This window comes from Chiloscyllium plagiosum, chromosome 7 (assembly GCF_004010195.1).
Source record: "Chiloscyllium plagiosum isolate BGI_BamShark_2017 chromosome 7, ASM401019v2, whole genome shotgun sequence".
In the NCBI taxonomy this organism is placed as follows: Eukaryota; Metazoa; Chordata; class Chondrichthyes; order Orectolobiformes; family Hemiscylliidae; genus Chiloscyllium; species Chiloscyllium plagiosum.
The window spans coordinates 59,436,750-59,449,056 of NC_057716.1; the positions used below are offsets into that span (position 1 = coordinate 59,436,750).

At 40.1% G+C, this 12,307-nt stretch overlaps 1 protein-coding gene across 1 annotated transcript in view; it reads right to left on the reverse strand.

Moving 5' to 3' along the window:
• LOC122551927 (lymphocyte antigen 75-like) overlaps positions 1 to 12,307 on the reverse strand; it is a 138,564-nt gene that overhangs the window by 52,469 nt on the left and 73,788 nt on the right. Inside the window, exons 17-20 of the mRNA XM_043694497.1 lie at positions 10,517 to 10,552; positions 9,856 to 10,031; positions 8,323 to 8,387; positions 2,240 to 2,331 (exon numbers count right to left, since the gene is read on the reverse strand). Coding sequence (XP_043550432.1) covers positions 2,240 to 2,331; positions 8,323 to 8,387; positions 9,856 to 10,031; positions 10,517 to 10,552 — 369 coding nt within the window. The remainder of the gene's footprint in view (positions 1 to 2,239; positions 2,332 to 8,322; positions 8,388 to 9,855; positions 10,032 to 10,516; positions 10,553 to 12,307) is intronic.

A 12,307-nucleotide genomic window follows, 5' to 3' on the forward strand; every position in this document is an offset into this window, starting at 1 on the left:
GGAAGGTGTGTACCTCCTGGATTTGAAGAAATATCAAATAGACGCCCTGATGTTAAATGTAGGCAAATGGCTACACAGTGACCCAAAAGCGATATGGCTTGATGTGGAGGCCTTGTAGGACACTTCGCCACTCCACTCACTTTTATGGATAAGATGAGGTTGGCAGTTGAGCACTGTAAAAGTCCAGTTATCATAAATACGTAAAAGAATGGAGGATGATGCAGGGTAAGGGCAATTTGTTTAAAGACTTTGCCGTTTACCCAGATAATGGGAGCCCCAGGATTTAGGCCGGGGTCAATGGACTCTGGCTTGGGAGGATAAAGGAATCAGCTAGGCTCCTCTCATTTATCTCCCCACCCTGCAGACACTCTGCCTTTATTCCTGATGAAGGGCTTTTGCCCGAAACGTTGGTTTTCCTGCTCCTCGGATGCTGCCTGAACTGATGTGCTTTTCCAGCACCACTCTAATCCAGGATAAAGGAATCTCTTGTCTGGGAGACCTGTTTGAGGGGGTGGTCTTGATGTCTTTTAGGCAAGGAGGTCAGAAATACGGAATCCTAAAAAGGACCTTTTCCAGATATTTCCAAGTTAGGGATTATATACAGAAGAAAACCATGCTCCTGACTTAGCCCTACAAGCCAGATATAAAACGTAGAGTGCTCGGATGTGGGGGCGCTCTCTCAGTTAGTACCATATACCATCTGCAAAGTGATAATGCCTTGGGGGATAGGGAGAGACTTCATGAGATTTGGAATCAGGGGTTAGGGGAAGAAATTTCATCAGAAACGTGGGAGGATATATGGGGGAAATGTAAAGACAATTTCAATATGCAACAGAGCACAAGCAATGCAAATGAAGATTCTCCACAGGGCCCATATGGCACCAGAGAGGTTAGCAACGTTTAAGAAAGGATTATCCCTGAAATGTCCCAAATGTAAAAACAGTATTGGCACCCTTATATATTGTTTCTGGTCCGGTTACAAGATCTGTGGATACTGGGTGGCCATTGTAAATGAGCTGGAGAGGATTCTGGAAGGTTAAGTTGGGGTGGGGGGGGGTCTGGTGTCCCTCCTCTTGGGACTACCAAATCTTCCCTCTCTGAAGGAGCACAGGAAGAGGTTGTTTAATATCCTGACGCACTGTGCAAGGAAGAACATCCTAGTGAACTGGATATCAGAAAAACCTCCAGGTCTTGCAGGGTGGCATAGACTTGTGATGGAGCTAGTCCCTCAAGATTACCTGACAAGTATGGCACACCATGGAACGGAGCGATTCTACAAGACATGGCAGCTTTTTCTAAATTATATAGAGATGGATCTGTTGGCGGTATTGATTAGGGCCTTTGTATAGCCAGGAGGGCCGTACATGGCGGTCTGGGGAGCGGGAGGGCCTTGTAAATATGGGTATAATTACTGTTGCTCCCATAGACGGGAGCCTTGATGGAAAACCCTGTCTGGTTCACCAACCCCTTCCAGGGAAGAGAAATCTACCAACTTTACCGAGTCTGGCTTACATGTGAGTCCAGATCCAAGGCAATGTGATTGACTCTTAACTGCCTTGAAACAGCCAAGCAAACCACTCAATTGAGAATAATTTGCATGTTCAAATGCCGGGCTTGTCAGCAGCTTCCATCATGAGACCATTTTTTAAACAAGTTTATCTACCCATCTCTTTTCTTTTTTTAAAAAAAAAACAAATGTTTATTCAATTCCCTTTGGGGATAGGATTTAGAAGAGGAAATAGGGAAGACTCCAAAACTTAAATCACACTTTGTGATGGGATAAAGCTGGCATGTAGATGCAGTAATAAGATATGGAATAGCATTTATTGTATGTCCACAATAATTAAAAGTTTCTGTTAAAAATCTTAAAATCTTCTGGTGTAGCTTTACCACTTAATTGCTGGGTGCTTAGATGTTATCCGTCACTAACAGGAACCTGAACGGTAATATGTTTCTTGTTGTTGTTTACATTCCAGAGTTTCATGTAATTGGCAAACTTTGAAATTATGTTCTGTACAGTCAAGTACACAATGCATAAATACTAGTGGTCAGAACAGTGACTCCCAGGGAACACCACATTATAATTCCCTCAATCTGAGGATCGACCATTTGCTAATGTCCTGTCCTTGAGCCAATTTTGCATCCATGCTAATACTATCCCATTAATTTTATGGATATAGGATCATAATTAATCTATAACAAATTACAATAACAAACATGCAATATACAAATTACTTACCAATCCACCGGACATAAGGAGTTATAAACCAACAATCTCTATATCGGTTATGGAAGGAGTGAAATCGATCATAAATATAATAGGGACCAAAACTAAAAAGGAAAAATATAAAACATCAGTTACAGTGCAATACAATATGTAAATTATTTGATGAAACAAAGTTAAATATTTCTTCTTCTTCTGTCTTGAAGTTAGTTTGCTCAATCATCCTCAGCCTGAAAGAGACCCAGCACAAGACCACCCCATTGCCCAGGCTTCTGATTTCCCTGCTGTAGCTCTCACCTTGCTCACACTCACCTATATCTGAGATTCCATGGCAATCATTACAGCAGATCCCACTGCATTACTAACAGTGGCCAGGATTCTGTGGCATGACTGGTACTGGAAGACATTTATATTAAATGGGAGAATTGGCACTGCCCAGTAAGGCATACAATTTCCTCAATAACATTTGCCCTCCTGTAGAAAATCAACACTGTGTGCCGACTGATTGGCAAGATCTCAAACTCTCATTTCAAGCACTGACCACTGAAGAAGAAGTCCATGACCATATGAAGCAGGATCAAGATAACTGACAAGATGTAACATTCCAGCCATTGCCCATCTCCAATAAGAGAATCTAAATACCACTGACTGAAAGGCAAGATATTGCCAGATAGGCTAAAGCAGTCATAGGGGTACACCATGTTATTGAAGGGAGTTAACAGTCTTAGAAAAAGGAGAGGAATTAGGGTTGAAAAGTCAGTTTAAGACAGACAGGGATTGAGAAGCTAAAATATTCAAGACAGAATATTGTGGGCAAAGAGGGGATGGAATCCATGACCTTCAGACGACAGTACTCCCACTACCTCAGAGATTTGAACAGAGCATTGTCAGAAAGTTGGTCACAAATCTGAGGTAATAACACATACAACATTTAAATAAGAAAAGGTAGTTTGAGAGAAAAGGGCTATGAGAGGAACAAGAGTTTAAATGCATTTATTTTTGTGGAATTGTGTAGCAGCAGTGGTAGTTTCAAAATGAATGGGAACTCTACTAAGAAAAAGGAACCATTACAACATCAGGAAGTACTGGAACCAGAATGGGAAGTGGGTCTTGTGGATGAAATAAATTTAGAGGGCATGGACACTTAGTGGTTAGCACTGTTGCCTCTGAGTGCCAGGGACTTGCATTTGATTGTAATCATGAGCAACTCTTGTGCAGTTTGCACATTCTTGCTGTCTCTGCATGGGTGTCCACCGGGTAGTCTGGTTTCCTCTCAGTCTAAAGGTGAGCAAGTTTGATGAATTGGCCATGCTAAATTGTGCATAGTGTCCAGAGATGTGCAGGCAGGGAGGATAAGCCATAGGAAACGCAGGTCTACAGGGAAAGGGAAGGGCAGTGGGCATGGATGGGATGCTCTTCAGAGGGTCAGTGCAGACTTGCTGGATCAAATGGCCTCTCTCTGCTCTACAGGGATTTTATGAGAGTTAATGGACCGCAGGTTGATTTAACATAGTCAGGCGAGAGTGATGAAACCGAAAAAAACCAGTTGGACTGACGATTTCTATCTTAGTCAGCAGCAAAATGGATACCAATTTTTAGCTCGGTATGTTCATATAATTTTCCATCTTGGTGCAGATTCTTCTGTTCGAGAGTAGAATTTTGGCATCAGGACTTGAAGTGAGAGTTGCTTTCACTTGCAGGCTGTAGGGTGTTTTTCATTAGATTATCTAATGGTCAGCTAATGCAATAGGCACACGAGGAGCATGGCGTGATGTGTCAGAGGTAGACATCAAATTGACAAGGTCATTGTTACTTTACAGTGTAGAAGATCTAGGAGCCATACTGAAAAAGCATTTCCCGGAAAACAGGACCCTGACTGGATATCTGTTGTGTTTGATTCTGGTCATTTTTTCCCCCCCCTCAGGGCAGTCACACCGCAACAGGATGGCCTTGCAATTTAGTGATGTATCAATACCTCATTATCCTCCAGATCCTGTTCTTCCTGGAAAGACAGCAACAGGCTTTCCTGTCTGACCAAGGCACCCTGAACATAGGTGACAGCTCATGTCAGCAGCCCTGGACCAAGTGCAGGAAGAGGATGACCAATTTGCTGCTAATTGTAAGCACAAGTGATACTTAGCTCACCCTAAAAGCTGGCACTCAAAAGCAGAACAGAATGTAAATGTGGGATTACAGAGTGACATCACACAGGAGTTAGTAAAGCAAGCCTGAAAATGGACTGAGTGAGAGAGCCACTTCATGCTTACTGCAGGATAGTCTTGGTCTAGAATATTTACTAGCTTAGCATGCCATAGATCAGAAAACTGAAAAGTAGGTCATTCGGCCCACATGGGATAATCCACCATCGAATGAGGTCACGGTTGATCGGATAATCTTAATCTTCACTTTGCTGCTTTTTCCTTATAACCCTCAATTCTGATTTAAATTAAAAATCTGTCTAGCCCAACCTTGAATATATTTAATGACTCAGCCTCAACAGCCATCTGTGGTGAAGAATTCTACAGATCCACTACCCTCAGAAGAGAATTAGTGACTCCTTATTCAGAGATTACACCCTTTGGCCCAAACTCTTCCACATGGGGTAACAACCTTTCCATATATACCCTTTCAAGCCCCCAAAGAATTTTGTATGTTTCAATAGGCGGTTTCTCATTCTTCTAAATTCCAATGAGTACAAGCCCAATCTATTCAGTCCCTCCTATAAGAAATTCCCTCTTATACACAGGATCAACCTAATTAAGCTTCTCTGGATTGCCTTCAAATGTCAATATATCTTTCTTTAGACAAGGAGATCAACTCTGTCCACAGTACCTCAGCTGTTGTCTGACCAGTATCTTGTCCCGTTTTAGAAAGACATCCTTACTTTTATACTCCATTCCCTTTGAAATAAAGGCTAAGATTCCATTTACCTTCTTTGTTCACTCTCAACTTTGTGATTTATGTACAAGGACTCGCAAATTCCTGAGCTGTACCTTTCTGCACTTCCTCCATTTAAATAATAATCAGCTCCTTTTTTCTTTTCTTGCCAAAATGCATAACCTCACATTTTCCAACATTTTATTCTATCTACCAAGTGCAGATTGTGTCATCTGCAACTTGGTTAGGTACCATTTGGGATAACACCCACTGCTCTGGTTTGTCATCAGAAGTAAGATAAAATTAGAGAAAAAGGTCTCTTACCTCAGATGACCCACTCTGGCTAAGCCTGCATGGGGGGGACCATGGCCGACAATGCATCAATGGAGGCAGCAATGTCTTTGCAAAGATCAAAGACATTGACTGATGCACACGTAGGATTAACGCATTCAACTTTGGGCAAGAGAATTGTGCTTAACCCTGAGCTAATGCAAATACTAATTCTAAAATGTTCTCCAGGCAGGCTCCAGAACCAAGAAAAAGGTGACAGAAAGACTAACTCCCAGCTCTACTTCCCATCTCGGAGGATGACTACACCATTCAGTACTCATCTGCCCCCTCCACCAGCACAGACCCATTCACCTCAGTGGGTTCACATTCTACATTAGATTCTGCTCACTACCTGGTGAGCACATCACAGTCAGGCACCCAAGACTAACAAACAAGGTAATAATGGAGATATCTGATAATGAGGAAGGGCTACTGAGCTCCTGCTGAACATACAGATGTCCAAACTCAGGATTTAGCCATAAGAAACCTAACAGAGATGCAGAACCAGGTAGGAGGAAAATCATGCAAAGGTGCTAGCATGTTATGTGCAGACTTGACTGAAAAGTGGAGTCATCCATCCAGAGTTAAAACATTGCTGTAGCATGTGAATACTTGTCTTCATCCATGAAAATGACTGCAACTGTCATGAAGGGTCTGGTCCAGCACAGTACTCAGTGATTGCCAGGTAAATATTTAAAGAGAAAATGAGGTCTGCAGATGCTGGAGATCAGAGATGGAAATGTGTTGCTGGAGAAGCACAGCAGGTCAGGCAGCATCTAGGGAACAGGAGAATCGACGTTTCGGGCATTAGCCCTTCCTATAGACTATACTGAGTGATGTAATTGCTCCTTACCTCGAGCCACATTGATTTAGTTCTTGAATTGAGTCATACAGCATAGAAACAGACCCAATGGTCCAACCAGTCCATGTTGACCATAATCGCAAACTAAACCTGCGCTTGACTCATATCCCTCCAAACATTTCTTATTCATGTACTTATCTAATTGTCTTTTAAACTTTGTAACAATACCCATATCCACCACTTTCTCTGGAAATTCATTCCACACACAAACCTCTTTCTTTGTTTCTAAAAAATAATCCTCATGTCTTTTTTTAAAATTCTTCCTCCTCTCACCTTTAAAAATATCCCCTGTAGTCTTGAAAACTCACCCTATATAAAAGAGAACTGCTATTCATCTTATCTGTACCACTCCTGTACCAACCCAACCACCCTGTGGCTCAACATTTCAATTCCCCCTCCCCCTCCACCAAGGATATGCAGGTCTTTGGACTCCTCCATCGTCAGACCACAACAAAATGATGGTTGGAGGAAGAACGCCTCATCTTCCGGCTAGGAACTCTCCAACCACAAGGGATGAACTCGGGTTTCACCAGTTTCCTCATTTCCCCTCCCCCCCCCTTGTCTCAGTCAAATCCATCGAATTCAGCACCGCCTTCCTAACCTGCAATCTTCTTCCCGACCTCTCCGCCCCCACCCCAGTCTGACCTATCACCCTCACCTTGACCTTTTTCCACCTATCACATTTCCGACACCCCTCCCCCAAGTCCCTCCTCCCTATCTTTTATCTTAGCCTGCTGGACAAACTTTCCTCATTCCTGAAGAAGGGCTAATGCCCGAAACGTCGATTCTCCTGTTCTCTAGATGCTGCCTGACCTGCTGTGCTTCTCCAGGTAAATATTTAAACCTACATTCCATTGTGCAAAGAAGGGTGTTGGTGTCATTTTGTAGCCAAAAGGGTGTTTTACCTGATGCAGCAATACTTACGTTATTTACTGTAAAGAAGAAACTGAAAATAGGTATCGTATTGAAGAATTCAACAGATTTTATTGCAAACATTTGTTTCAAAGATTACATGCCTTGGGTATAATAGTGTCTGAGCTAATGTTAAGTGTAGGTTACAACAGAGGAGAATACTTCCAGTAGAGTGTTGTGTTTCAAGTTGTCATCTGAAGTAGGATGGAGTATGAAATCATTGTACCATCAGGTCACATGTTATGATACAGTGAAGATACCATGAGCATAATACTTCAGGTGTACTGACCACAAGCTATAACACCACTGCTAAGTGAAACAATAGTTTGTTGAGGTGTTAAGGATGTTCCTTCTCTTCAAGGAATTGGGATGGTACAGTCATCCACAGACTGAGGTGAAAAGTACCAGCGAAGCACCCTGGGGAAATTCGATCTATAATGTATCCCCACTTCACTTTTTGTCTTTTGTTGTTACAAATTACAATAGTGGGGAGATGGAATCAAGGATACAGTTAGCAATGAAAAAAAAACGTAGCTAGGCATTAACACTGCCCTTTACAACAATGCTAACTAAGATGGGTTAGGCACACTTTAACCTCACCAAAGTTATAATGCTTCATGTGTGATCAGACTAAATCCACAAATCACATCCATATATTTACTTCCATCAATGATGAGGAATGAAAACTGTCCAATTTTCTTTATCCTAATTATTTTTATTTAGATCATGATGGATTGGTGAATAGATCTTGAAATTATCTACTGGGGGTTGAACTGACCCTGAAAGTGAAAGTGGACTCTTCTATAGTAAAATACTATACTAGGCCATTAAATAATGGAATAAATGATGTATTTCTACAATTAAACTGCCAGTATTAGAATGTAGTCATGCTGCAGTATCAATGCAAAATAAACAAACAAACAATTTGTATTTGGATTGAATACCCACAAAAATATAATAGTTTACAGAATAGTGACAGTTTCCATTGAATGTTTGGAAAAGTCTATGCCACAGAAACATATATTCTTCAATGTCAATCACATTGTGAATGTAGATGAAGTGATTAGAAATTACATTAACAAATTGAAAATTTTAAACAATTATATGCAGTACTTACAATGGACTGTTCATCATATTGTAATTGATGGCCTTTACCCACCACTTTAGCAACGAAGGAAAGTGCTGTAGAGAGGAAAAGTCAATTTCTAATTTTCATGCATTAACATCTTGCAATTTTAGTTCTCTCTGCCAAATAGAACTACTCACACTCAGGTATTCTTTCCTCTAACAGGAAGTCAAATGTATGAGTCAGAGTCTGGTCATCTGTTGTATCTAAATTGGATATTTTTGTGCTCATGGGGAAGCTTCTCTCTTTATGTGTTGGCTCAGAATCTTAACTTTTATTCCTAATCTGATCTGATGACCTCAAGTGCAACTTGCCCTCATCAGCAGATGGCCATTTTTCCAGGCCAGTTATGCAAAGCAATTAGGTGACAATTTTTATTTTTAGAGTGGAAAGATTAATTGTGGAAATCTCAATCCTCGTGTGCTTATTGGCTTGAGCATTATGAATTGCTTTCTCCTGGGTGCTTTAAAAAGAGTCGTTTTAGAAAGTGCAGTATTATTGGCAGACATATTCTACATCAGAATGCCAAGGACTGTTAATAGCAACAATATTAGGTGCTTAGATAAAAATTTACATTATCTTGAAGACTCACCATTGCACATCTGTGATATTCACAAATACAAAACCTTGGATACCCTTTTAACTTCAGTACAAGTTGTTCTGTTATAATGTGCCTTTCATCAACATGAATTTGCTGTAACATGCTTGATGAATTGGGGATGCTGTTTCCATAGTGCCAACTTTTAAAATGAGTGTTGGCTGTAATGTGATTACAGAGCCAACACCTTAAGCGCTCTTTCTAAAACGTGATTCTTCTATAATATGGTGTTGCACAAGAACTGACTATATTTTATTAATTTGTCTTAAATAGATTTTTTAGTTTTAATAGATTTTAAATTTTATTAAGAAAATTCTTGCAAACATATCATTTGCATATACTTGTAATTATATATTCAAATATATAATTTGTATTTCAATATATCTCATAGTGGAAGTGAAAGTTACTACCTTATTCCTGTCTAGTGAGAGATTCTGGATGATGGTTTAACTCTTGGTTTCATGGCTCTGGGGAGCAAGTTGTGATCAGATTTCCCAAAAAGAAAATGGTCATCACTTATGAAAATATATCTTGATAATATAATTTGCGGACTTTGTGCTCATAATGCAAAGCCTAATTGCTGGCAATGCACACTGGATAAGATGCTCCACACTCACCACATGGTTCATCCAAATTTCCCATTACATTGCATATGTGCACAGTGATGCAGCAGCTTACAAGGTAATGTGCAGGAATCGTCACATGTGGCAGCACATTTTATTTAGAAAGATGGCGTTAAAAATACTGGTTGCACACAAGAACTAAATTATAAATGAAACACTAGACACACCCTGGCAGCATTACCAAGTCATTAAAATTATCCCTTGAGACATCAATAGTACTGAGGCTACATCAGAAGAAATACTTTTGGTCATTAGTAATGCCAATATACAGACAAAAACCTTGATAAAGAAGGTAAAACTCACCTTTAGTAGATGTGTCTTGATCATTTTTATTGCAGGTCTGGATGTTATGGAAGCCAATTTGCTCTCATTCCTTGAACAATATAGATCAGCTTCTTGGTAAGTTAACCTGGTGTTGTTCACAAACCAATATTCATTACCATCAATAACAACCGTGGGCCCATGAATACTCTCGCCGTCTGAAGAAAAAGTGCACAGGAAAATGTTGACAGTTCAGAACCTGAAACAATACCAGATGGCTCTCAAATGTTAAGAGTTGAGTTTTTTTTCTTTGATGGATACAAATACAACTTTGTGTGATCTCACGTAAAATGTATTATTTTTACGTCGAGTTTCATTTCATTCATTCTGCCATTCCTAACTATTAGTTAGGATAAACCTGTAAATAAATTGGGAATAACTTCTGGATTTTGTCTCATTGCCTTGCAGAAGTGTGGTATCTTTGATAGAGTAGGCTATGATTGGAAATCCAAACTAAGTTGGTATAAGGAGATAAACAGTGCTCCTGGTTGAATAATTGACAATGTACTAGTTTGAAACATTACAATTAAATGCCAAGAGAGACATCAAGCTAGATTGTGTCTGACCTGGCCACACATCAGAATCATTTCTAGAAAGCTGTACAATTCAAACCAGGACCATTTTTGTGTGAGAAATGACTTACCAGGAATGTACCAGGGAGGTCTCCTCAATTTAATCCCTGCCAAAACAAAAAAGTCTAAATGAATAACTTACAAGCCAATTATTATTATTTTTAAATTATCCATTAAATAAATTGTAACCAAAATTTACATGGATCCTCTCCTGCTCTCTTGTAGTAACCTCAACAACATTGCTAGAGAAACAGCATAAATGCTACAAGTGGCTAATAATTTTAGTTTTAAGTGTTGCTGAAAAATACATCAACACATCTCATCTTGCAGTCAACAGGATAAATTGCAAGAATACCAATTTGAGGGGAAAACCAATATTGATACTGAAGAGGAGAATGCTGATTGGTCAGCAAGTGGATTAATTGGTAGAGATGTTTTGATAGGGAGAATGCACCAATTAATGATAACTGCTAGACTGTGTCTAACTTTTAAACCAGGCAGGTGAACTGATTTGATATGGCTATGAATGACATCGGTGAATGGCTACCACTAGCTTTGATTTGATAAAGACACCGCATTATAGAATCCCTAGTGTGTAAATAGGCCATTAGGCCCAACAAGTCCACACTGACTCTCCGAAGAGTATTCCATCCAGACCCATTCACCTATGACTTTACATTTCCCTTGACTAATCCACCTAACCTATATAACCTTGAACACTATGGGCTATTTAGCATGGCCAGTTCACCCTTACCTGCAAATCTTTAGATTATGGGAGGAAACCAGACCACCCAGAGGAAACCCACATAGACACGGGGAGAATGTCCACACAACTCCACACAAACAGATGCCAGAGGCTGGAAACAAACCTGGGCCCCTGGCACTGAGACATCAGTGCCAACCACTGAGCTACCATGCTGCCCACATGTAGCATCCAATACACCACTGCATCAATCTGTGAGCCTGACTGATAATCCTAAAGTGGTCATCAGCATAATTCTTCATACATGTAGGATTACCCAGCAAATTTTATCCAATTGCAGAATTACATCTAATGTTGGACACTGTTTTGTCAGCATGGTCAATACCTTACTGTTGTGAACAGCTAAAAAGGACATGGTGTTTGATATGATCCACTGGGCTTTAGGACAAACTTTACCTCATAGCAACATTGAAATTCACACACTACTCTCCTCATTTTTGCGAAAGGCAGATCATCTTGTTGGTTTGACGGCAGCGTCCTGTTAGTGGCAAACACTAACTGGGTTATGTGAAACTGTTAGATTCAGCTGTTGTTAAAACCCTTGAGATACCTTGCTCTTCCTGGATAATCTGAGACAGACTGTGTACTTTTCCAGACCTTTGAGTCTTGAATGAGTTCACACGTTATACAGTGAGAAATAATCTGATTTGGGTACCCAGATTTGATGTGCCCTACTTCAACATCAAGTTTATATGGTGAACAAAAGCTTCAGCCCTTTGAGTTTGCCAATAAAGTCAACCTTAAACTGCATGGAACAGTGGGAATTCCACATTTATACTGTCCAATGGTCATAAGTGTGATAGACAGTAGTAGAGAACCCCATGGCTGATTTCTCATCTGGGACATTAAGGAAATAATACAGCTAATTTGATTGTTCTACTTTAAAAATTAATTTGAGCAGAGGATGAAGTCTACACAGACACACATGGGCCTTCTTACATGCAGTTAGAGATTCAAATATAGCAAATGTACCATGTACATATTGGAAATATGCAAGGGATTTATCTGAACCCATTGGACCTGCTGCTCAGCATAACCAGAAAATATTACTCGGGAGCTGTCTAAATAAAATGTTTGCTGCTTTTCTACAAGAGCAACA